This window comes from Lepidochelys olivacea (assembly GCF_965140295.1).
Source record: "Lepidochelys olivacea isolate rLepOli2 genome assembly, chromosome: 2".
Classification (NCBI taxonomy): domain Eukaryota; kingdom Metazoa; phylum Chordata; order Testudines; family Cheloniidae; genus Lepidochelys; species Lepidochelys olivacea.
Window position 1 is genome coordinate 155262521 of NC_140412.1, and position 25202 is coordinate 155287722.

At 44.6% G+C, this 25202-nt stretch overlaps 1 protein-coding gene across 1 annotated transcript in view; it reads right to left on the reverse strand.

The window, feature by feature from the left end:
* Positions 1–24850, reverse strand: part of AHRR (aryl hydrocarbon receptor repressor) — a gene marked incomplete at its 3' end in the record, with an annotated part of 128975 nt that extends 104125 nt beyond the window's left edge. The window contains exons 1-2 of the mRNA XM_084621703.1: positions 24786–24850; positions 12892–13073 (exon numbers count right to left, since the gene is read on the reverse strand). Coding sequence (XP_084477829.1) covers positions 12892–13073; positions 24786–24847 — 244 coding nt within the window. The 5' untranslated portion in view covers positions 24848–24850. The remainder of the gene's footprint in view (positions 1–12891; positions 13074–24785) is intronic.
* Between the last annotated feature and the right edge of the window lie 352 nt (positions 24851–25202).

Sequence of the window (25202 nt, forward strand, 5' to 3'; positions counted from 1 at the left end):
AGGGATGCAGGAGGGGTGCAGGGGTTGGGGCAAAGGGGGCATAGTGCAGGGGTTAGGGATGCGGGGGGGAGGCAGGGTTTCGGGGCAAAGGGGGCACAGTGCAGCAGTTAGGAGTGAAGAGGGGGGTGAGGAGGGCAAGCATTACAAATGCAGGAGGGGGTGCAGGGGTTAGGTGAAAAGGGGCCACAGTGCAGGAGTTAGGGGCAAAGGAGGGTGGGTGAGGAGGGGAAATGTCAGTCCTTCAAACCTCACCAAGGGATTTTATTCTGGTTATAAGTTCAGAACAGCTGTTAGGGCAGAACAAGCATCCCATGAATCGTACATTCTTTCCTTTATACAGTTTGAGCCTTTGATCTTGTCCTAATATAACAGGTGATCAGCAGACAAAGGTCCTCTCCTCAGGACAAAAGTTTCAAAAGGCTGAGTTCTCACATAACATAACATGTAATGTTTGCATACACTCACCCCTAGAGATTTCCTGGGAAATTCCTTTTAACTTTGTTTATCGCAAAAGTTCATTCTTGTGTGGCACGTTGTTTCAGAACTCATAACACTTCCCAGGGTTTACATTGTCATATCTTCCCACTACAGAAGTTATATACAATTCCACAATAATACATAAACTTTGCATTTTTAATACAATGGACTCCAAAGCTACTTAAATTCAATGATGTTTTTCAAGAATATTGCAGGAAATTGCCATATCTGTCCCATTCACAAGCTGAATGAAGGGACCATTTCATCTTCTCAAGTGGCAAATGGCAGCAAGGATTTACAGCAGCACAGAGACAAACACAGAACCTGACACTATATGGCTGTGTACCAAGAAAATGAAACACAAAATGCTAGGCCTAGAGACACCCTGACTAACACTTGTTCCAGTCAAGAGAAATTAATGAACAAACTATAAGACCTTGCTTTGAAACTAAGAGAAATTCATGAGAGAGAAGAGGTTTACCTGGTCCTAACTTCATACTGAGGTTCACTTGGCCCTATATTACTACACTCAAGTAGAGCCCCCATAAGGGTCAGGCCCTTGAGAGAGTGTCTGTCTCTTTAACCCCTCCTGTGTCTTTGATTTCCCGTCCCCTTCACAGGGACTGATTCATTTCTGGGGAAACCTGTCAAGCAACCCCAGAAGGGGGTTGCACTCACAAGGGCATCAAAGCAAATGGCTCTTGCAACATTGTCTGTCAAGTGTTTGCTGAGAAGTGTATATTTCAGGGGTGGGCAAACTACGGCCCAGGGGCCGCATCTGGCCCTCCTGACGTTTTAATCTAGCCCTCAAGCTCCCGCTGGGAAGAGGGGTCCGGGGCTTGCCCTGCTCTGGCGCTCCAGCCGGGGAGCGGAGGTTGCGGTCTTGCCCCTCTCTGCATGGTTCCCAGAAGCAGCGGCATGTCCCCCCTCCAGCTCCTACACATAGGGGCAGCCATGGGGCTCCGCACACTGCCCCTGCCCCAAGCACTGCCCCTTTAGCTCCCATTGTCTGGGACCCACAGCCAATGGGAGCTGAAGGGGCAGCGCCTGCGGACAGGGCAGTGCGCAGAGCTGTCCAGCTGCACCTCTGCGTAGAAGCCAAATGGAGGACATGCCACTGTTTCTGGGAGCTGCTTGAGGTAAGCGCTACCTGGAGCCTGTCCCCCCCAGACTCCCTCCTACTCCCCAACCCCCTGCCCCAGCCCTGATCCCCCTCCTGCCCTCTGAACCCCTCAGTCCCAGCCCAGAGCATCCTCCTGTACCCCCAACCCCTCATCCCCAGCCCCACCCCAGATGGAGCCCTCTCACCCTCCTGCACCCCAACCCCCAATTTCGTAAGCACTCATGGCCTGCCATACAATTTCCATACCCAGATGTGGCCCTCAGGCCAAAAAGTCCCGTCCCCCTGTCCCCTGCCCCCAGTATATTTGGATCTTTCTCCCACTTTCTGGATGTATTTCCTGACAATCCTACCATCCCCATATATTAACTCAATATATGCATACAGTAAACATCACAATAACCAGATCAAGATACAGCGTACAGAAATTATTACAGGCAACTCCAAATTCATCACAGCACCACTACACTGAAGTAATTAATTGATGCTGTGCCCACATACAAATATTCCCAGACTCTGGAGACATTCAGCTCTGAAGTCCATTGTGATGAGCCTTTAGCTATAATGTTTCAAACAAATAATCCTCACTCTAAACAACTACAAACTTTGGGAAAGCTTGGACAATGACCCAATTCAAATTTTGCAAATAATTTTAATGCATTTATTCCCATAGCTAATTCACCATCCTCTATGTTCTATATGTATTCACATGCTGGTGTACCAAATTTTCAGCCTTCCAGGTAAATGCAGGACTAAATCTGGCGAGTGGATAAATGTGATTGGTCAAAGTAATATGGCAAGGATGGCTTTTAAATATGTAACCATTCATTATTATGTAGATCATTTTAATATTCAGAATATTAGATAGGGAGGCAACACAGTACTAGTTGAAATGCAGTACATCTGCAAAAAGGACCGAAGTATTAAAAGGTATCCCTGTTCCTTCAATATTGTAAAAGAAAAACGATCCATGAAAAATGGTTCGATACTGATCCAGAAGTGAGGGGTAAGGTGCTGAATCACCAGAACAACTTCCTGTAGAACCTGGTGTCTTCCAGCCTAGCACTGAGACAGCCTAATGTTGCTTTTTGTGAGAGAGCTGGTGAAATTGCAGTGATATGGCTGCAAACCACATAGGAACGTTTATGAGGAATTAGTGAAATTAATAACTCTGTATAGCTTGGGGGGGAAACTATTAATAGGAAAGTTGACAACTGTTTACAGATATTTGAAGCATGTAAACACCATGAATATGGACAAATTATTTTGTAGTCCAACGAAATATAAACAGGAATGGTGTGGCGGAGTTCAACAAAGAAAAAGTTAAATTGAATACTAGGAAAATCTGTCATGACAGTGATATCTACAGTTTGGAACAGCAACTACATCTTTTGCTTGTATAATTTAATGTAAAGTAGAAGTGTTAGTTACTACAAGTTATTTACCTTCATATGCTGTAGGTAACAAACTTAGCGTAGTTATTGGTGAAGGACTAGATGAGTATTTTCAATCTCTTAATTTCTAATTATCTGTGAAATTATTTTCTTTCTTGAAATCAATATGGTGAACTTGCTCCATGTACTCTAATTGGCTACTGAACTTTATAAACAGAACACTTGTGCTACCCATGGACTCGTGCTATGTTAGGCGCAGTTACTGAAAGGACACCTAGTGGTGACTAAACGTGTCTGAGTACCAGCTTCTGTGGCTGTTGAAGGTATGTCATGAAGAGGCTAGCAAATTATTATGCTTGAGCCTTCAGTGCCATATATAAATTGTTATGATATTACTGACAAAAAGTGTATTTTGGGGGACTCTGGCTGTGGTATATAATTTTCAATGTACAAATCACTTCTTTTTAAACTAAAAGGCAGCTCAAATCCAGAAGACAGGGTATGTGCAGGTAGTACATTACAGTGCTTTCCCCAGTCTAGTTTTAACATTGCAGGTCTACCCTACTGCAATTGTAAGAATATTGCTCAGTCTAACAGAACTCACAATGGGATATTCAGCTGATATTCAACCTAAATTTTATTTTGTTCACCTTCATCCCATATCTCCTCAATTGTGCCCATGAAGTATCCTAAACAATCCCTCCTCTTCTTTACAATACATCCTTCCTTTAAATACAAGCACATGATTGTTGTATCCAAGCTATACACATTTAATTACTGTACTCTTTCTTCCTCCCACCTGTCCTATAGTCATTTATGTGCATTTACTCCAATTCCGTCCAGATGTACTAACATATTTCCAATACAGAGGTGTTCATAACTGAATGCCATATTCCAGATGTAGTCACACTGATTTTACAGCGAGAGGGACTATCACCTTCCTGTTCTGTGACATGAGCCCTCTATGTATACAGGCCAAAAAACACATTTGGCTTTTTTGTTCATTCCTACTTTCCAGGTTCTTCCCCCCAACTGAACATCATTGTTTAGGATTAAGTTTTCCCACATGGATTAGCTTGCACTTCTAGGTTGATTTTCCAGGTTCATTTTTATTAGGCTATATTTCTAGCATCATTGTGTCCTTCTGCATTGTGTCTCAGTCCATTTTCATTACTTGTGTCCTCAATGGTGTTTGAAATACCTCCCAATTTAGTATCAGCCTTTACTTTAAAGAACTACAAAATAGAACAAGTATTATGTTTCTGCCCTTTTGGGTTCCTTTATTATGTCAAGTGAGGGCCTAAATGTTGTGAATGTTTGCTATTGTTTTGTTTATTTGGGGGTGGGAGGTGGGGTTTTGTAACTAACTTTTTACTTAAAAAATCAAATTCTGACTTATTTCCACAGAAATCAACAAACTATGAAGGACTGGAACCTAATACAATGCTAGACCTGAGCTGCAGCTATTGCTCTCACCCAAAGATCAATATCTCAGGCCTTCATCAACCACACTGCAACTGGTCACCCCTTCCTCCACTCCAGTCTTCTGAGTCTCTCTGCCTCCTCCCAAGCAGGTCATTGAGCATACCTCTTTACTGGCCAGACTCAAATATAGGTCACAAAGCCCTGGTCTACACTAGGACTTTAGGTCAAATTTAGCAGCGTTAAATCGATGTAAACCTGCACCCGTCCACACAATGAAGCCCTTTTTTTCGACTTAAAGGGCTCTTAAAATTGATTTCCTTACTCCACCCCTGACAAGTGGATTATCGCTGAAATCGACCTTGCCGGGTCGAATTTGGGATACTGTGGACACAATTCGACGGTATTGGCCTCCAGGAGCTATCCCAGAGTGCTCCATTGTGACCGCTCTGGACAGCACTCTCAACTCAGATGCACTGGCCAGGTAGACAGGAAAAGAACCGCGAACTTTTGAATCTCATTTCCGGAGACTGCGGGAACTGTGGGATAGCTACCCTCAGTGCAACACTCCAGAAGTCGACGCTTGCCTCAGTACTGTGGAAGCACTCCACCGAGTTAATGCACTTAATGCACTTAGACCATTTTCCGTGGGGACACACACACTCGAATATATAAAAACGATTTCTAAAAAACCGATTTCTATAAATTCGACCTAATTTCGTAGTGTATACATACCCTAGACCTCATATGAGGGGCACAAATGCTATTTGTGCACGTAGTTTAAAGTGATGGCAATTTCTTCCTTTTGGATAAACAACTATTTCTGTTACCACAATTTCATCATACTTTATTTCTGGTGTAAATGAGTTTTAATAATAAATGTGAGGGGACACCGAATGTATGTGGAATGCAGGTAATTTTGGATGTTCCTTGAATGTGAGATGTCCCTTGAGACAAGGAACATTTTAGAGCAGGGATCTCAAACCCAAAACACCAAGAGGGCCACATGAGGACTAGTACATTGGCCTGAGGGCCGCATCACTGAAACCTTTTCGTACAACGATACAAAAGTATAGTCAAAAACAAAAAAAAGGAAGAGTAATATAGTATGCTATTAAAAGTCAATGTATTAACTTTTTAAAAACTGTAACGCAAAAAGTTAGTGCTAATTTTGACAGTCATTTCATTTTTGGCCACTTAGCTGGCAGCATTTTGCATCAACCAGAGCATCAATATTAGGTTTGATATCCTGAGACGAAACCAATCTCAGTGTTGCTTGCAAATGTTCATCAGTGAGCCTTGACCTTAACACAGATTTGTTAATCTTCATGGAAGAGAAAAACTATTCACATATATACGTACTTCCAAACGTTGCCATTACCCTTGCAGAAGCAGAGGGAGCTGTCATGCGGTCTGATGGGGACTGATGGGAATGATGGGCTTAGAGCCACTGGCGGTGAGCATGCGCTGAACCTCACAGAAGGCAGCTGCCAGCACCTTTCAGGCCCAGATCACAGCCCAGAACAGCAAGGGGCTGGGACGCAGGTTTTGAATCCCCCACCTTAGGTCATCTCTCTGTTAGAAATTCCTTTGCATGGAGCTGAGGTGCCTTCTCCTCCGACTGAGACTAGTAGGATCTCAGGGTGCTTAGCACCTTTCAGAACAGGCTCTGATAACATGTGCATTGCAACAAAGCCCTGAAGCCAAGGGGAATGACAGGTATGATTCAAATCATGCCACAGATGCCCAAATAAACAACCCCCTCTCCCAGACTGCTCCAAGTGAATCCCCCCTCTGGGTCTTCCTGTGCATCCTGTCTCCTGTGTATCTCTGCTAGACTGTAAGCTGTTTGAGGTCTTACCAAGCACATTGCTGGCACCTAATGAAAAGAGGGGTGTTACCATAGCCACAAGAGATATCTAGCGACACTTCAGTACATGCCCCGCCACACCTCTTCCCACCCCTTCCTCGCCCCCATTCCAACCCCTTCCCCAAAGTCCCCGCCCCGGCCCCGCCTCTTCTCCACCTCCTCCCCTGAGCACGCCGCATCCCCCTTCTCCCCGCTCCCTCCTGGAAAGTTCTATGCACTGCCAAACAGCTGTTTGGAGGCAGGAAGCACTGGGAGGTAGGCGGAGAAGCGGGGACGTGGCACATTCGGTGGGGAGTGAGAAGGGAGGGTGACGGGCAGAGGCGGGGACTGGGCGCCTATGGTGGGCTGCAGGAAATAACTCCATGGGCCGCATGCGGCTTGCGGGCTGTGTGTTTGAGACCCCTGTTTTAGAGGCATGTAATGGAGACCACCTTTGCTTTTATCCACCCACCAGCCTGGGGAGAAAGAGCTGCCACACAGAGGTGGTGTTCACAGTTCCCCATTATGGTTTCAGGCAGAAGGGTGGTTGAGGCAGCAGAAGAGTCCATTGGGGTTCAAGTGGTAGGAAGGTAAAGTCAGTAGCCAGGTAGAAAGGGGACAGAAGTTCTCCAGTGTGGGTTCAGAAAGAGAAAGAGGCACTCTGGAAACAGAAGGGGGTGATGGGTGACCAGCTACCAAATAACTGAAGGAGAAGGAGGAGGAGGAGAATATTGCTCTTTGGAATAACAGCAGCAGCTACACCTCTGGTTTCAATCTGGAACATGATGTCAGATTCCATGTCCCTAAAGTTTGGCACAGCTTCTCCACAGCCTCACATTTCTTATTTATTAAAAATAAATAAAATAAACAAACATCATTTTCTTTTAGGAAAACAATTATTCGGTCTTCATCGCATATAATAAAGGGATGAGAATGGGTGGAAAAAAGTACCTGTGTTTCTCTTTGCAGTTCACCTTTAAAGAATGGTTAATTTTTTTAAATCTAGAGAGTTCTGGAGTTTGTTTTTATAACTGTCTCTTTCATGTTTCAATTACAGATTGTATTTCTTCTTTTCCAGCCCTTCCGCCACCTTCCTGAATGAATGCAGGGGCTCCAGGGAGCTCTGTGCTGATATGTGGAGTGGGACAGAGCCAAACAATTAGAATTGACAGGCGGCCTCCAAGCTGGAGCAGGCTGGGAGCTGATGGTGGAAGCAGAGGCTGGAAGGGTCCCCCAGTGCCCCACTGTTCTCAGTCGAGAGGTACAGATTTGGGAAAACCTTTCATCCTGTGGACAGCCCCAACAGGAGCTGCTGCTCACTCCACCCCTCACTCACTTCCCTCCTACAGCCACATGTGTTTCTGTGCTTTCACTTCATGCAATACTGGGATCTGGTGTTTGAGCTGAGAGCAGGTTGGAGAAATAGGGCTGTCATGGACTGACCACTGTCTTCTTGACTTTCAGGATGTAGGATTCCTAGCCTTATGGAGCAAAGGGCATGTTTTGACAGCCATTCCTCTGAGACTGATGAAACCAATGGACCTACCAGGCAGTCTTGAGGGCAAATGTTCATCCAACTGACGCCTTTATCAGTAGGTTGACAGGGCTGTATAGTCATCATTTGTCATTCACTAGCTACATAGTGGCCTCTAGATGCTCTCTCCATCAGCTTTGCCTGTACAGGTCACCATGGTTCACAGATTAAATGAGAATGGAGATAACAAGAGCCTGGTGGCATCAGTTTTGTGCCAAGTTTGACCAACTGCAACATAGAGATGCCATGACTCCTCAAGAGGCAAAGTGGTTTCTTCACCCTCCACCACAGCACCTGCAAGGTCTTGCACAGGCAGAACTATTCTGAGTAGTGGAAAGCTTCATGAATCCAAGCTGCCTCCACTCAGCTAGAGTCAAGTTTTTCTCTGCATGATGAATTTGCATATTATTGTAAGCAGGGTCTGAATGAACTCTCCCCTGACAGCTAGCTGGGAGTGGGAGAGACTTCAGGAGAAAACTGTATTTACATGAACATACCTACTGGGCTTAGATACCCAGCAGATAGAGTGGTGTTCCTTAAAGTGATCAAATTTTGCTGGTGTTGGGTTACAAATCATTTTAGTACTGTATACAGGGGTAGTGAAATGCTGTTATCAATGTTGTTGTCTTTACTGTATAAATAAAAAGCAGCAGAATTGTACTTAGCCTGTCTCAAATGAGGGGGTCATCCTCAGATGAAAGGACCTCGTTAAGCCAGGGGCTCAAATGCCAGACCCCTGTGAAAGTAAGAGGGGCGGGGACAGGTGTCCCAGCCAGGAGGTGTGGACTCTCCCTAAGGGTTCCCGGCCTGGTTTAGCCTGTTACTCCCCACTGTTCAAAGAAAGAGCTAAATAGGCTTCATTAGGAACCTTTTTGTTATGTTAAGTACTCACTGAGAGCTGAAATCACTTGTGGTGTGGCAGTGTTTCTGCCCAGCCTGCTGAGAGCTAAAAATCACTAAGAGACTGACCTGCAGAGATCACAGACGAGACACAGGTGGCAGCAGGTGACTGACAGGTGGCCAGCGTGTGCAACTGGTGAAAGTGGCAAATAGTCAGCTGGTTGGAGGCAGCAAGGAACAGCGGCCGGCAGGGTGGCCAGGCAGTGAGGAGCAGCGGCCAGCAAGGCGGCCACCCAAAACAAGTGCTCAGATGGTGGAGTGAGCCAGGTGTCTTATTCCCCAGGTGGAAGGTGAACTCCCACAGATACACTTCTGAAACCTGGGTCCTCACTAACCAAGGACAACCACTGAGAGTGGGGCATGGTGAGGAAGCAGAGGGGGGCACAGTAAAGGAACTTTTGGTTGTAGAACTCAAGAACATGAGGCAGAAGACTCCGCCCCACGCACTCTGTGGTGGGTGTCCTGCTCACAGTTTTATATTTATGAATCCTGCTTGCAGCATTTTCCTTAATTAATGTCAGGTGATTTCTCTCCTTTCATTAAAAGTTTCTTTTCTACACACAGACTCTGTGCTTACGAGTGGGGAAGTAGTGCCTCTCAGAGGTGCCCAAGGATGGTGTGTAATTTTACTGGGTGGGGGCTCAAGCTAGTTCTGTGTTGTATTGTTGAAAAGAAACCCCTAGATATTGAACCTGGCCCTGATTGCTACCGGCTCCACCTGGCAGAAGGGTTACATTATTTTGCAGAGAAAACCACTCCAATTTGGACTGAGCTGTCTACTGCCATAAAACAGAGCAGTGTCTCAGTGGGAAAATCAATGAGAGTGTTCTGCTTGATTTTCCATCAGAACTGTCCACTAAGATTATGCAGGTGCTGTAGCAGCTTCAACCTCCAACCTGTGAGATGGATCCTTGTCCTTCCTGGCTGCTGAAGGTCACCAAGAGAAGTATTGGGTCCAGTAAGTATTTTCCACATGGGGGAAGGAGGACAGAGTGTTAGTAGTTCTCAGCTATCGTGAGTCCAGTGAGTAGAAAAACCAAACAGCTCTTCAAACTGCCAGTCTGGCTAAGTATAGTCTCATTTTTGGGGAAAGTCATTGTAAAGGCAGTGGCAAGACAACTCTGGCAGTTTTAGTCCTCAAATTTCCTTGACCCCAGCCAATCAGGTTATAGGCTAGGGTATGGAATAGAAAATTATTATTATTGTTTGTATTGTGATTTTGCCTTGAGGCCCTCATCAGGATTATAGCCTATTCTGCCAGGTGCGGTACAAATATCTAATAAAAAGGCAGTCCCTGCTCCATTAGGATTAGCTGTTCTAGCAGTGGGCAAAGAAAGTGACATTCCTGATTCCTTTAGATCTGTCACCAGCCTTTGGTACAGTTCATCATGAAGTTTTGTCAACCCACCTTCAGTCCCTAAAAGGGGTCAGTGGAGCTGCTGGAATGGGTCCATTCTGATCTTTCTGAAGGAATCTAAAGAATATTTGTGGGCAATTTTTTTCTCTGCCCCATGGGCTGATATGTATACAATTTGCAGGTGACACCCAGGTCTATCATGTCTAACCCAACTAGAGGGAAAAACAAAAAAACAAAAAAACGAACAAATAGCATAGTGTCTATATTGACCTTGGGGCAGGGAAGAGGAACGGCAACTTAATTTGGATAATACCATGATAATATTGGTAGGTTGAGGTAAGCATCTGGTGCAATTGGGACAGATTATATCAGTGCCCTACATGGAGGGAGTTCAGCCACCATTTATAATAAATGTGCACGTCCTACAAATTTTATTAGATCCTGGATACCCCATTGTCACCGTGGCCAAGGGCACTTTCCTTCACCTGTGTAAGGTGAGATGGGTGTGATCGTCTCTCCAATGTGGACCTCACCACAGTTATCTGAACCTTTGTCACCTCATGACTAGTCTGCTGTAATGCATTCTGCATGGGATGCTAAGTTGAGATCACCCAGAAACTGATAAAAGAACAGGAGTACTTGTGGCACCTTAGAGACTAACAAATTTATTAGAGCACAAGCTTTCATGAGCTACAGCTCACTTCATTGGATGCAATTTGTTAGTTTCTGAAGTGCGACAAGTACTCCTGTTTTTTTTGCGGATACAGACTAACACGGCTGCCGCTCTGAAACCAGAAACTGATGTTACAGCCCAATTATTAAGCAGAGTTTCATGCATGGAACACATTAGACCAGAGTCTTGAGATCTGCACTGGATTCCTACAGGTTTGGAGATGGAATTCAAGGTGTTAGTGCTAATCCATGAAGTCTTAATTGGTTAGGGTCCCGGTTGCCTGAAAGACTGCTTCTCTCTCCTTCACTCGATATGTGCCTATGTTTTCTTAGGTAATTGGCATTTGCAGTTGAAGACAAATACCTGCAAAAGTGGTCTCTCTATTGAATTTAATAAATTTCCCTTTATACCAGCAAAAGCTTCCCAAAAGAGCTTTGTCAACATCTGCTTATGCATAGAATACTTAAGGTTTAATATAGCATCCCAAAGGAGATCTCTGGTGAATAATAGTATGCTATGGATATTAACTCCCAGGTCTGGGAAATCCTGATTTTGCAGATCTGGCAACAAGCAGACACAAAGCAATTAAAACCCTGTTAAGGAGTGCTATTTCCCTTCCTGATTTCCAAAACTGCTTTTATCTAAATGATCTCTCCTGGTTTTCCAGCCACCAGGGACAAAATAATGGCCCAGATCATCCCCTTGTGCTGAAAACCTGCCAGAAGGGGTGGTGGAGAGCAAATCTGCACAAGGATTCCCTCTCAGAGATCTCTCCAAATCATACCATTGAAGGAGTGGTGTTTGCCTTGACCTCAAACCTGGCAGAGCCATTCAGAGGTCCTGTATGGCTGGATTGGCTCTGGAACCTCTACCTCCCTGCTCTGGAACACCTATGGAGGAGGCAGCCCTGTGGAAAACGTAAGATGTCCTGGTGCCATAATATCTTCTGAGGTTTCTCAGCAGGGAGGGAGGGAGTAAAGGTGTGCATCCACTTATCCTTACAACTGGTCCACCTGCTTCTTCTCCTGGCCCACCCAGTCTCCACCATGTCCCCATGATCCCACAGAGGAGACTCAGCTAAGAGAAGATGCCGAAGACTTGCCTTTCACATGTCAGGGTTGGAGTGGGGGGATTCATGTGCACACTCTAGGAGTGATGATCTGGGCCATTATATCTTTCATGACCATAAATTGCCTGACACAATCAGCCATGATTTCAATAGAAGACGTATTAACTTGGTATTTCTCAGGCACCTTAGATTCCCAGAGAGAGGTCTGCCAGGACATAAAATTAAAAACAGCTAGGAATAGAAAGAAATGAGGATGAAAGAGAAGCAATTGTCTATTGGCATGTAGTGGGGGAACTCAAGGATTCAGTTAAAAGTGATTATCTCAGTACTCACTGATGTTCACTTTTTAGTTTCTGCATTATTGACTTACTATAAGCAGTAGAAGAGAATTTGATGAATAGCAGGCAACAGAGGCACATGCTTTATTTCCTTGGGTTTTAAGAGTAACATTTCTTGGCAGGCCAACGTTGTTATATTCCAACTTCTGTATGTAATATTTTCTGATGGTGAAATACCCATACACTTCATTAACAGAAGAAACTAGAACTGTCTGCAAATTTGGAAGAATTCTTATTACAGACATCCACACGTACACATTTGGTTTTGATTATACAGTGTGCCAGACAACAGCAAAAACAAAGTGCAGCCCATTATGGCTTTAGTCAACACTTGAGATTTCACATTTCACTTCTCCTGAAAGAAAGTGATCCCTTTGGCCCCTCATCCAGGTCTATTTCCTGTTAGGCATACATTAAATGCAGATAAAGTCACCATACAGCTGTTGCTTAACTTGTACAACGTACTTAAAAGGATACTATCACCTTGACATCTAGTCAGTTTCAAAAAATGAGTTGAAAGTAGTTTCTGGTATTGCATGTGCCCCTGAGTCTCCCTGAAATTTTTTGTGGTTTTACAATTTTCCTATTTTCTAAAAATACGTTTTTATCCCATCATTGTTTGAAAAACCTATAACAGAGGAAACTGATTATACTCAAAGTGGTGTCCTATGCACAAAGCAAACAAGTGGAAAAATATGTTTAAGTTAACAGTATCCCTTTAACCTCACTGAAGTGTTTGATATATTTAAGAGACTTACCTTGAAAGAAGCTTTTGACCCGGAGATAGCTGACACTAAGGCGCAAGACAGAAAGTTTGTCCAACTTGGATATTATGTCCGGTGGAAAAGGCAGGAGGCTGGCCAGATGATCTAATTCAGCATTCAGACGGTCCCTATGTCTCTTAGAAGGATTAGACTTTTCATTCCCAATGGCAGGCCTTCTGTGGTGGGAAAAAGTATTGTTAATCATTCATTACACCTGCATACAGGGACATTGATACACTATTTGCTATTCACAGAAACTTGTAGATTATCTTTTAGGTGAATGAATCCATAAAATTATTTAAAATTTAGCCATTCTTCATTTGCCTTCCTCATTATACAAAGCATGTTTACTGTAATAGAGAAGAAAGGTTTTTAGTTCAATACAATTATTCAGTCATCAGTGGGGAATGAAGCAACAAATAAAAATGTAAGACTTCCTTCCCTAATGATCTCAGGTGACAAAGGGATTGTAATATGTACTCCTACAGCATAAAACACAGAATTGATCAATTATCTCTGCAATTACAAAGCACATAAAAAGTAATTTAATTCTCAGTTAAGATTCTGATACCATTCTTGACATTTCCTGATGCACTCATATTCATTTTCCTAACAAAAACTAAAGATTTCTTACACCTTAATGCTTTCCTTATTTGGGATTCAGACCCCAAGTACACACACATACCCTGCACATAAGGGCTGGAAACATGCACAACCCACTTTGCTACAAACATAACTCTTCAAATGTATTACAATTAATATCATTAGAAGATAATACAACCTCTGCACACCCTGCCTTGCCAGATTGAAAGGCCAGACGGCCTGTATCAAGAAGGGGAATGTGGGGGGAGAGGGGTTGAGGACCAAATTCAGAGGCAAGTCTAAGCAAACCCAAGAAGTCTGGAGTGAGTCCAGTCCCCTCACTGTGTACGTTATGCCAACTTAAATTATCACAGGGCCAAATTTAGAGGTGATGTGTAAGTTACGAATGTAACTTAAACACAATAAACACACATTGTGCTACATATATCAATTCTGACAATGTGTAAGGCAGCCTCAGTAACTAAACAAAGTGCTGCAATTTTTACACATTTATTTATTTAGAGTAAGTGGACCAAAATCTGCTCTTGGACATATACAGGCAGATTCCATTGAACTTCCACATGAGAGTACAGAATTTCGGCCACTATCTGTTTCTTGTTTGTTTTTAAACCTGAACTATCTCCAGTGACAAGCTATGATCCCACCAATTGTAAAATGCCTTCCCAGGATCGAGTGGTTTGTCAATGGTATGTTTCAGCAGTCTATCAGACAGAGGGCAGCTGGGGTTTGTAGGGGTAGGGTTTGGCAGTGGGAAGGGGAAAAGCATTGGTGATGCCCACATCTTGTTTATGTGTTGCTGACCCTGAGCAAGATTGGGTCCTCTTTACCCCTTGCTCTAAAGCATTTTTTTCCTCATTTCTATTCAATGGGTATGACCTGGATTAATAGGTGAAAAGGTGGCCTCCCCAACACTCTCCCAAGAATGGGGCACAGGTGAAGAGGCAAGGTCTTCCACCCAAGACCCTGTCTCAGGAGTGGTGGGATAATGCTGTGCTATCCCCACTTTCCAGGGCATGTCAGAAAATACTTTTTTATCTATGTAGTGCACAGCAGGGTGGGGGAGAGGGTTAGGAGAGATTCAGAGGGAAACTCTGCTTCATCTAGTGGGTATACCCAGGAGCATTTCAAAGCATGGAAGTACTAGAACATCTAGGGATCCTGATGGGACAGAGGATGGTTAAGAAAAGGATCTCTCCATACTGGCAAGCACAGGAGGGCCAGGGAGTAACATGAGGAGTCATTCTGTTGCCAAGAGCAAGAACACTTCAGGTACCTACAAATGACATTCACTCGCACCTTTGCAATCTGCGTCAGCGGTGGCAGGGATTACAATCAGGCTTATCTCCTCAGAAAATAATTTCTCCTTTCTTTTGACATTTCAATACCCATAAGATAGTCTTATGGACATTTTAATCTGTGTAATATTTAATAAAGCATGCCAGAATGGAAGGACCACCTGCGCCTATGTCAGGGCTCATAGCTGGCCAGAGAACACTGCAGGGCATCTTGCAGCAGTACACAGTGCCTCCCTTGGAGGAATTCTCCTCTAGCCTTTTACAGCCCTCATACACTGCTGCAGAAGCACATAGGCTCTCTAGCAGGGCCCACAATATGCTTTTTACACAAGGCACTTTACAATAATTAAAATGTTCAAACAAAAATTAAAACCCAAATATATAAAAAAACTGCCCTGTCAAAACCACCCCAATGAAAATACTACTTTTCTCGAAAGAATAAATAATTGCACATTGAACAACTGTTAAAAGAAGATTATTTAGATTCCATAGTCAAGAGTTCTTAATTCTGCCCCCTTGTAAATCCATCTTATAGAGTGAAAAAGTCAGAGGTTCTGTGGAAAAAAACAGTATGGGATCAAGTAATTAAAGACTATTATAATGCACACACACAGAGGGGCTGAATTAAGGTTGCATGGGCAGCTGTAAATCTGGCATTCCCTAATTTTTTGAATGGTTGATTTTGTATCCTCAATAATGTTCTTTTCACACAGTTTTTGTGGGGGGGGGGGCGGGTGTTACAAAGGAAATGGTAAAAATAAATGCAACCTCAACAGGTAATGGAGTTGCTTTCAAGCACCTGCAATAGTACAGCTGTGACTGGAGCTTAGTAAATATCTACATTTAAAGAGGAAGGGACAACATCAAACAAATTAGTTAATTAATGAAGAGGGAGGAACATTCTGTCTCCTGTCCCAGAGTTAGATATTTTTTCAGCAGCTGATGGACACACCGGGCTATATTAACTTATGAGCTAGCTCTGTATCCCAGTCATACTCACCATGATACCAAGGAATGAGAAACAGTGAAAAAATTACAAAATGTTACATCTAATATTCCTATATCACAGACTAAAGACCACAATGTACACACTTACCATATCTTGATCTCTGAAGTAAGGCAGCAATGGAGTGAGGAAGAAATGAAATGAGTCCCAGTAAAAGGGTGCTTGATTTGACTGGAGCTCAATCGGTAAAAAATGGTCAAGAATAGCACATTGGAAATAGAAATTATGTGATCTTATCCTATAACCTTAGCTGCTCTATTAGTCTGGAGTGACAAAGAGGTGTGGACTGAGGTGATTGTAGTGCTTAATTTGTGCCAGGGCTTGCCAGGGCTGAGCCCTGGCACCTGTAGGCTTTGCAGTTCATAACCCCAGTGCCTCTGGGCTTGCTACATTAGTTATGAGAGTTAAAAAATTGCTTGAGCCCCAGGCCAGAGGCAGATTAAGGTTTCCTGGGGCCCTGGGCCAGAGAGAGCCCCTCTCCAACCCTTTCACCTGCGGTTGCTGCCCCGTTCCACCCCTTCTGCCAGCGGCCCTATCCCTGCTCCACCCCTTTCTGCCCCTTCCTTGGGGCACCCCAGTTCTACACGGGTCCCCCCATTTTGCCCCCCACTGCAGCCCCGCAACGCATTTGCTACTTTCTGCCCACCACACACACGCTGCGGCCATGGCCCTGGACTGCAGCGGGGAGTGAGAGCTCCTCCGTCCCAGGGCCACAGCAGGGGTCCAGGTGCTGGGGCTTCCCCTGCCACCTCCTGTGCTTCCGTGGGGGACCAGGTTGGGGCGCTGGGGCTTCTCCTGCCCCATCCAGTGCTTCTGCCAGAGAGTGGGGTCAGGTGTGGGGGCTTCCCCTGTTGCCCCGCAGCTTCTGCCAGGGATGGGGTTGGGGCACTGGGGGCTTCCGATGCTGCCCCACAGCTTCTGCTGGGGACAAGGTTTGGGGGGGCGGGTGCTGGGGCTTCCCCCACCCAATGGCTTCTGCCAGGGTGGGGTCGGGCGACCTGAGTTCAGGGGCTTCCCCCATTCTGCGGGTTCAGACAGGAATAGGGACAGGGTAGGGGCCACTGGGGGGGCCTTCCCCCATCCCACGGCTTCTGCTGGTGAGTGGGGTCAGGGGCCGTTGGGGCGGTTTCCCTCACTCTGCCCGCCTGGCATTGCTGCTGCAGAGTGGGATCGGAGTGTGGGGACTTCCCCTGCTCCGCATGTCAGGCGGACGGGGCTCCGGGCTTCCGTTGCCCGGTGGTGGATTTTTTCTGGGAACCTTCAGGTGCCCCCCAGTTGGCCGGGGCCCCTGGGCACGGGTGCTGTCGGCCCAGTGGCTAATCCACCACTGGCCCCAGCACCTCTGCCATTAGAAATTAAGCACTGAGTGATTGTGTTTGGATTGTGATGAGTGTGATAAGTAAAACAAGGTGAGGGAAGAAGCCAAGCGATTTCTAGATGTCCAGTGAAAAGGTACAAAATGAAAGCAAGAGAGAGCCCCACATGGCCTCTTGCTGAGAACCTAAAGTAGTGAGGCAGCAAGGGAGTGAATCCAAATGAATGGGAGTTTTATCTAAGTGGGGATTAGGTCCTGAGTGTAATGAACTATATAGCTTAGCTACCCATAAAGAGAAGACAGCAAATAGATAGGTTCTGGATTCTATGGTATAGATTCTGTACCATATTTTGAGCAGCAAGTGGATGACAAAGTGCTGGTTTGAGCAGCAAGTGGATGACAAGGTACACATTTTAAGGGTTGGTCTGCACTAGAACGAGATTGTCTAACTCCTCCATTGCATGGACCACATCACAATTGTGAGATTGCCTCAGAGATCACCAAATCTCCCATTCAGTATCCTACCTCTTTATTCTCTACTTCTTATATAGTAGCAGCTTCTAATAAAGGCAGCTGTGCTGGCACCTCCTTCTTTCTAGCTGCTTATAAAAAGCCTCCAGGTTGTTATTTGCAATAGAAATCCTGGACACCTGAAGATGCTGGGGGGTAAAAAGAGGAGCCAGCACCATGTAATGAGCCAGTTTTCTGTGGACTCCAAATTTTGGGAACTGGTGCATTGGAAGTCTGCACTTATTTCAGAGTTAAGTGGCAAGCAAGTGACGGAGCCATTTGTTCTTCAAATGGTTCAGTGTGTCTATGCTACCCATTTCAGAGTAGCAGCCGTGTTAGTCTGTATCCGCAAAAAGAAAAGGAGTACTTGTGGCACCTTAGAGACTAACCAATTTATTTGAGCATGAGCTTTCGTGAGCTACAGCTCACTTCATCGGATGCATACCGTGGAAACTGCAGCAGACTTTATATACACACAGAGAATATGTAACAATACCTCCTCCCACCCCACTGTCCTGCTGGTAATAGCTTATCTAAAGTGATCATCAAGTTGGGCCATTTCCAGCACAAATCCAGGTTTTCTCACCCTCCGCCCCCCCCCACACAAATTCACTCTCCTGCTGGTAATAGCCCATCCAAAGTGACAACTCTCTACACAATGTGCATGATAATCAAGTTGGGCTTGTGCAGGAAATAGCAAATAAGCTATTACCAGCAGGACAGTGGGGTGGGAGGAGGTATTGTTAAGAACTTTTGAGTTGGGACACAAAGTGTTTTACAAGTGTTCAAGGCTGAGATGCCAGGCCCATAGAGAAAAACAGGGGTCTGAGGCACTTGAACAACTCCCAGGAAGTATCACAATGGCATTTCCAAATAAAAGTTTTTGCATTTTGGCCAAAAGCTTTTGGGCTTGGGGCGGAACATTTTTTTATTTTTCAATGAAAAGTTAGAATTTCCCACAGAAAGCAGGCACTGTGCAACAAAAATTCCTTTATTTCAAAATCCAGTTTTCTGACTAAAAAACTATTTTGATGGGAAACTTTTGACCAGACCTGGTTCCTGGTGCTTGAACTGGTGCTGTAAATGCAAACTTCTTTAGTGTAGACTACCCTTAACAGGGTTTGTCTGGAACAGGAGAGCAGCTGGGGTTTGTGACTGATTTGCACATATTGGAGGAGAACTGAACCAGATATATAAGAGCTGGGGGCCCGCAAATGTAGGGACAGATGGTCTCCATTACCTCAGTGGGAGAATGGGACTGAAACATAGCAGACTCCAAATGGTTCAGTTCTTCAGCATGTTCCTCCAGCACCTCATGACCCTTCCAAACCTCTCCATGAGGGTTGTCTATACCTGCTCCCGATTGCCCCCCAACCAACTCCATGATAAATTTCTGCCTAATTTAATGCAATAGGAGGCCACATTAATCTATTAGCCTAGTTATTTCTCCATTCTGTGGTACCCCGATTTAAGAGGTAGTTCTAGGATCATCTGCTGACAGAAAGCAGAGAAACAGGGCTTCTATGCAGACAGCTTCTATAGATCCCCTGGTTTCTTTTGTGGGGGGACCAAAAATCCTACTCATTCTGTAAGGGGCAACCCCTATCCCTATCTGTCTGCTCTCGCCTTCCCAGAGAATGATGCTGTGAAACCTCTCAAAGATTCCAGACTCCTACCCAGCCTAGCAGAGTGGGATGTTCTAATCCCTAGTGAAAAAACAGGTGAATCCCTGAGGGAAATCAATGCAAGAGAGAGAATACACAGAACAAGGGCAGGTCAAAAAATGTACATCCATTTTTTGTCCTCAAATGGAAAACTGGGGTTTCCACTAAACAAACATTTTCATAGACAGCATCTGTTTTCCTTGAATAGTTTCCATCTTTCATCAGAAAACTGAATCCCCCCCAAACCAAATACATTTTTGGTTTTCTGCAACTGAAAATTTCTTCCATTTTCAACAAAATGTCAAAAAGTTCTATGTAAAGTATTGACAAAAAATGAAACAGAACTGTTTCCACTGACATTTTCCATTGAAACTCCCACCCTCCTCTTCCCCATTTTCTGACCAGCTCTACCTCAAACCATTTTAGCATGGAGGCTGGCATTGGCAAGTTGCTGGGAGCCCAACTGCCATACCTAATTTAAATATATGATGGGGGGACAAGTGGAAGGGAGAGAGAGAAAAAAAAACATACTGAAAACAACACAGGCAAGATCATGTTCTGTTATAAAAATGAAACAAAAGAAACCATGAAGTGAAGCCAGAGAGGAAAGAAAGTCTAATAAGCAAGAGATACAGGCTATATAATATTCAAAATATATTACATGGAAAGAGGGTTAACAACATTACAGTTAAATATAATGCACTGTAAGCAGTACACAATTGCTTTATTCCTTTAAATACCTGGGAGAGTGGCTTTGGTATGGTGTGGTAGAACAGATACTTTTTGCCCTAACTAATAGGCTTATTCCTCAGGCTAATATGGGAGAGGTAAATTTTTCAAGCACCAGCTTAAAAAAACCCACAGAAAGCCAGATCTAGCCTCTCCTACAGCCCCTTTCTGCCAATTCAGCAGCATTCAGAGGCTGCAAGTGGTGCAGAATAGTAGCTAGAGGAATTTTCCCAGTGCACATGGCTCTGTACTGATTCCCTTGCAACTCCTGGTTTAGGGGCATGCCGGTGACGAAAGGAAATTAGGGTGGGTGACTGGAACATGTTGGGCCTGTCTTCACTGCAAATGAATGGTGTATTCTTAACCAAAGCTAGCTAACTCCTGTTCATAGGATCACAGAATATCAGGGTTGGAAAGGACCTCTTGAGGTCATCTCGTCCAACCCCCTGCTCAAAGCAGGACCAATACTCAATTTTTGCCCCAGATCCCTAAATGGCCCCCTCAAGGATTGAACTCACAACCCTGGGTTTAACTTTATTCAGACATGTAGATAAGTGTGGAAGGGTTTGCAGCCTTGGACTTTAATACTGTTTTATTTGTTAGGGTTTTTTTGTCACTGAACTATTCAGTCAGTCTCCAGACTGTAAACTGGATGTGCTATAGAAAAAGGGTACTCAAATAGGCATTTAAAATATTGAATATTTGTAATTATTACATGCATAATGTGTGCTCCTACTAGCTGGACCTGTACTCTTCCCCAGCTAAGCAAAGGCAAGCTGGGTCAATATTTGGATGGGTGGCTTCCAAAAAACAAAGAAACCCTGGTACTGCATGAAGTGGTGTTTGTGATTCAATGTGTGGCACTCTTCTGTTTAACAGGCCAATACTCAAACCACTGAGCTATCCCTCCCCCTTTGTTAGCTAGCTCAAGTTAAAATAGCAGTCAAGACAAAGCAACTCAGCTTTTAACTCAAGTTAGCAGGTCAAATTCCACCCCAGGCTCACTATGGGCTTTAACTTGATCTGATAACCTGAGTTAAAAGCTGAGATGCCATGTCTTCACTGCTGTTTTAACCCAAGTTAGCTAATGCAAGGGAGGTAACCCAGATTAAGAACACAGCTTTTTTTGGCAGTGACAATGTATCTTCTGTGGCCTGGCAATCCTGAACTCCTGAGCTGTGTATGACTTTGTGGCAGAAGCGAGCACCTCATCTGAAAGCGGCAGCATCCCTCTGAAAGCAGCAGCTACCACTAATATCATCATGTGAGCTGTATTGATGGGGTTGTGCAGATATGCATCTAGGAGAACTCCATACTCCCCTCCTCACCCCCAGCAGGGATCCTGGGCACAAGAAGGAAGGAAGAAACCAACTTGTCTGAGGTCCAGTGTAGGCCAACAACTGCCAGAGGTCTTAGAAATTAGGATATATGAGTACCTTCTCCGTCATAGAATCATAGAATCATAGAATATCAGAGTTGGAAGGGACCTTTGGAGGTCATCTAGTCCAACCCCCTGCCCAGAGCAGGACCAATGCCCAACTAAATCATCCCAGCCAGGGCTTTGTCAAGCCTGACCTTAAAAACTTCCAAGGAAGGGGATTCCACCACCTCCCTAGGTAACCCATTCCAGTGTTTCACCACCCTCCTAGTGAAAAAGTTTTTCCTAATATCCAATCTAAATCTCCCCCACTGCAACTTGAGACCATTACTCCCTGTCCTGTCATCTGCTATCACTGAGAATAGTCTAGAGCCATCCTCTTTGGATCCACCTTTCAGGTAGTTAAAAGCAGCTATCAAATCCCCCCTCATTCTTCTCTTCCGTAGACTAAACAATCCCAGTTCCCTCAACCTCTCCTCATAAGTCATGTGTTCCAGTCCCCTAATCATTTTTGTTGCCCTCTGCTGGACTCTCTCCAATTTTTCCACATCCTTCTTGTAGTGTGGGGCCCAAAACTGGACATAGTACTCCAGACGAGGCCTCACCAATGTCGAATAGAGGGGAACAATCACGTCCCTCGATCTGCTGGCAATGCCCTTACTTATACACCCCAAAATGCCATTGGCCTTCCTGGCAACAAGGGCACACTGTTGACTCATATCCAGCTTCTCGTCCACTGTCACCCCTAGGTCCTTCTCATGCCTTTCTAGCAGGAACTAAGTTATTGTTCTGCTCCGAATCTCCTAGATTACCTACAATTTGAGCAGGTCTTTGGAAATGAGTAAAAGAAGAAATAAACCTTGCCTGGGCATTTTAAAACTCAGCTGAGTAACTAAGGAAAACTCTTGCCAAGACCCCATAATCCTAGGTTGTGTGGTCCCATTCCTCTCTCTCTCTCTCTCTCTTTGTTTGTTTGTTAATTTATTTATTTGGAAGGACTTTTAGCTTCCTGTTGTAGGCCCATGCCAAGTCAGTTGGAGTAAACTGTATGACCAGAGCCTCCTCTAGCCCCATAGCCCTGACTTCTTCCACCCCGGAGAGCAGTGTCATGTGACTGGGACGTGGACAGTCATGCCTAGTGTCAGGGCAGGAGCAATCTAGTGGGTAGAACAGGAGTCAGTAGCAAGGAATTAGAGCCATGGATCACTGCTGGAGTTAGAGCCCACATTCAGAACCACAGTCTGAAGCCAGAGCCAAGGGTCAGAGGTCAGGAATCACAGCTGAGTGTCAGAACTGGGTTACCTGCAGTGAGGCAAGGCCGGAGCTATCACAGTCAAGCACAGATGCTTTGGGCAGCCACTAAACAACTAGCTACCACTGGGCTTACGAGCTGGTCTGCTGACTCTGCCAACCAGTATCGGGCTGCAGCCAATCAGACAACCTATTACAGGCAGCCATGCTTGTTAGGTTGCCTGAAGCCTGGATCTAATGCAGACCCTGATTCCTCACACAGAGGACCAAGGGAATGTGAAAAACCCATGGCAGAACAAGGACTGCCTGTTCTCCTGCCTCAGAGTCCTGGAATGCCAATGTGGTCTGTCTGTGTGAAAGAAATGAAAGAAGCAGACCCTGAAAGAGGCTCTGGGCATCAGAAGTGCCAGTTCAGCATTTTCATTCAAGGTCTTTCAGATCAGAGAATGTTCCTGAATAGCAGAGAACACATGAAGGGCTCCACACACCAGCGACCAGGCCCACAGACAGACAAGCTTTGAGGAAGAGACGGACACTGCCATAGACTGAAAAATGATCCTGATTAAATCATAAATAACATCACACAGGAAAGTGAGGGCTGCCTACACTAGGGCAGCTAATAATTCAAAGGTGTATACTCCACCATATTTTATCCAGAGTCAAGTTTCTGGATCCATCTTACAGCTGCCCTGGCTGCCTAAAACACATGCACGGCGGTCTGGACTGAAATCCTAAATAGGTAAATAGGCCCAATGGTCTGTGATGGGATGTTAGATGGAGTGGGATCTGAGTTACTACAGAGAATTCTTTCCTGGGTATCTGGCTGGTGAATCTTGCCCACATGCTCAGGGTTTAGCTGATCGCCGTATTTGGGGTCGGGAAGGAATTTTCCTCCAGGGCAGATTGGAAGACGCCCTGGAAGTTTTTCGCCTTCATCTGTAGCATGGGGCATGGGTCACTTGCTGGAGGATTCTCTGCACCTTGAAGTCTTTAAACCATGATTTGAGGACTTCAATAGCTCAGACATAGGTGAGAGGTTTATCATAGGAGTGGGTGGGTGAGATTCTGTGGCCTGCATTGTGCCGGAGGTCAGACTAGATGATCATAATAGTCCCTTCTGACCTTAATATCTATGAATCTAAGATGTTATGAGCAACTGGAAAGAGGGAGCTTCATTGTAATGATCTTGTCATCCTTAACTGTAGTACCATGCCCATCAATGCCAGTTTGTATTTATAACTCTGAAAAATACCAAAAATATAGTTTGTTTTACAATTACATGGTACAACACAAAAGATGCAGGGATCATTATAATAAAAACCTTTATTTCACTGAGTGGTTTGGGGCATCTGGAAACCATTTCATATTTGAATGAAAATGACCTTTCCTTCCTTGCATTTCAAGCCATCCTGTTACTTCACAGTGCTTTTGTTCCTGCACTCCTTGCACAAAACGTAGATTCAAGTCTCCTTATTATGAAAATGATCTAATAAAATAATTATCTCAAACATTTATTCTTTATTCAAAAAGTGCCACTCACCAGTTAATTGTTTCATTTAGTTAAATTAACCCATAATATGTTCAATTTTCAAACTCATATTCAATATATTTTTGGTTCAGTTATGCCGCATACACGGCTGAGCCATGTTAGGGGAAGGATAGGAAGGCCATTGCCAGGGCATTGGTGTCAGGAGACACTGAGTCCTTTGAAAGGCATAATGCCTCCTTAGCACTGGGGAGAACGTGATGGAGAGCAGTTCTTGTTACAGCTTTAAAACATGCAAAGGCATTCCCCCACGCACAGCCAGCCTATGTAGGGTTTATGGGCAAGGGGAAGGGTCAGGAGCTCCCCCATTTTCCATTTGAGGACAAAAAATGGATGGAAATTTTTTGACCTGCCCTTGTTCTGTGTATTCTCTCTTTTGTATTGATTTCCCGCAGGGATTCACCTGTTTTTTCACTAGCAGTCTTTCTCGGGCCAGTCAGCACTAACGGTACTTCCCACTGTGGGGAGACAGATTAAGCATCTCCTGTGTGGGTGCATTGTGGAAGGAGGGGACCCCTGCAGCTTATCTCCCTTGTAGCATATCCAAGCAGAGGGAGGCATAATTAGCTCATAATGAATATGATACTTAACTGTTTCTGAATGGGTTTCCTCCTTTTCCTCCCAGCATATAGACATTCCCCTGGTGGAATCATTGTTCTGGCACTGAAACAGAAAAGCAATAGGTTTCAGAGTAGCAGCCGTGTTAGTCTGTATTCACAAAAAGAAAAGGAGTACTTGTGGCACCTTAGAGACTAACAATTTTATTTGAGCATAAGCTTTCATGAGCTACAGCTCACTGCATCCGATGAAGTGAGCTGTAGCTCACGAAAGCTTATGCTCAAATAAATTTGTTAGTCTCTAAGGTGCCACAAGTACTCCTTTTCCTTTTTGAGAAAAGCAATAGGTGGTTCATTTTCAGAGTTTTCAGTGTTTCATACCACTTTACAACATTACAAAACCCAGGAAATTCAATTAAAGCCAATGCTCATTCCTTAAGCCATGGCATTA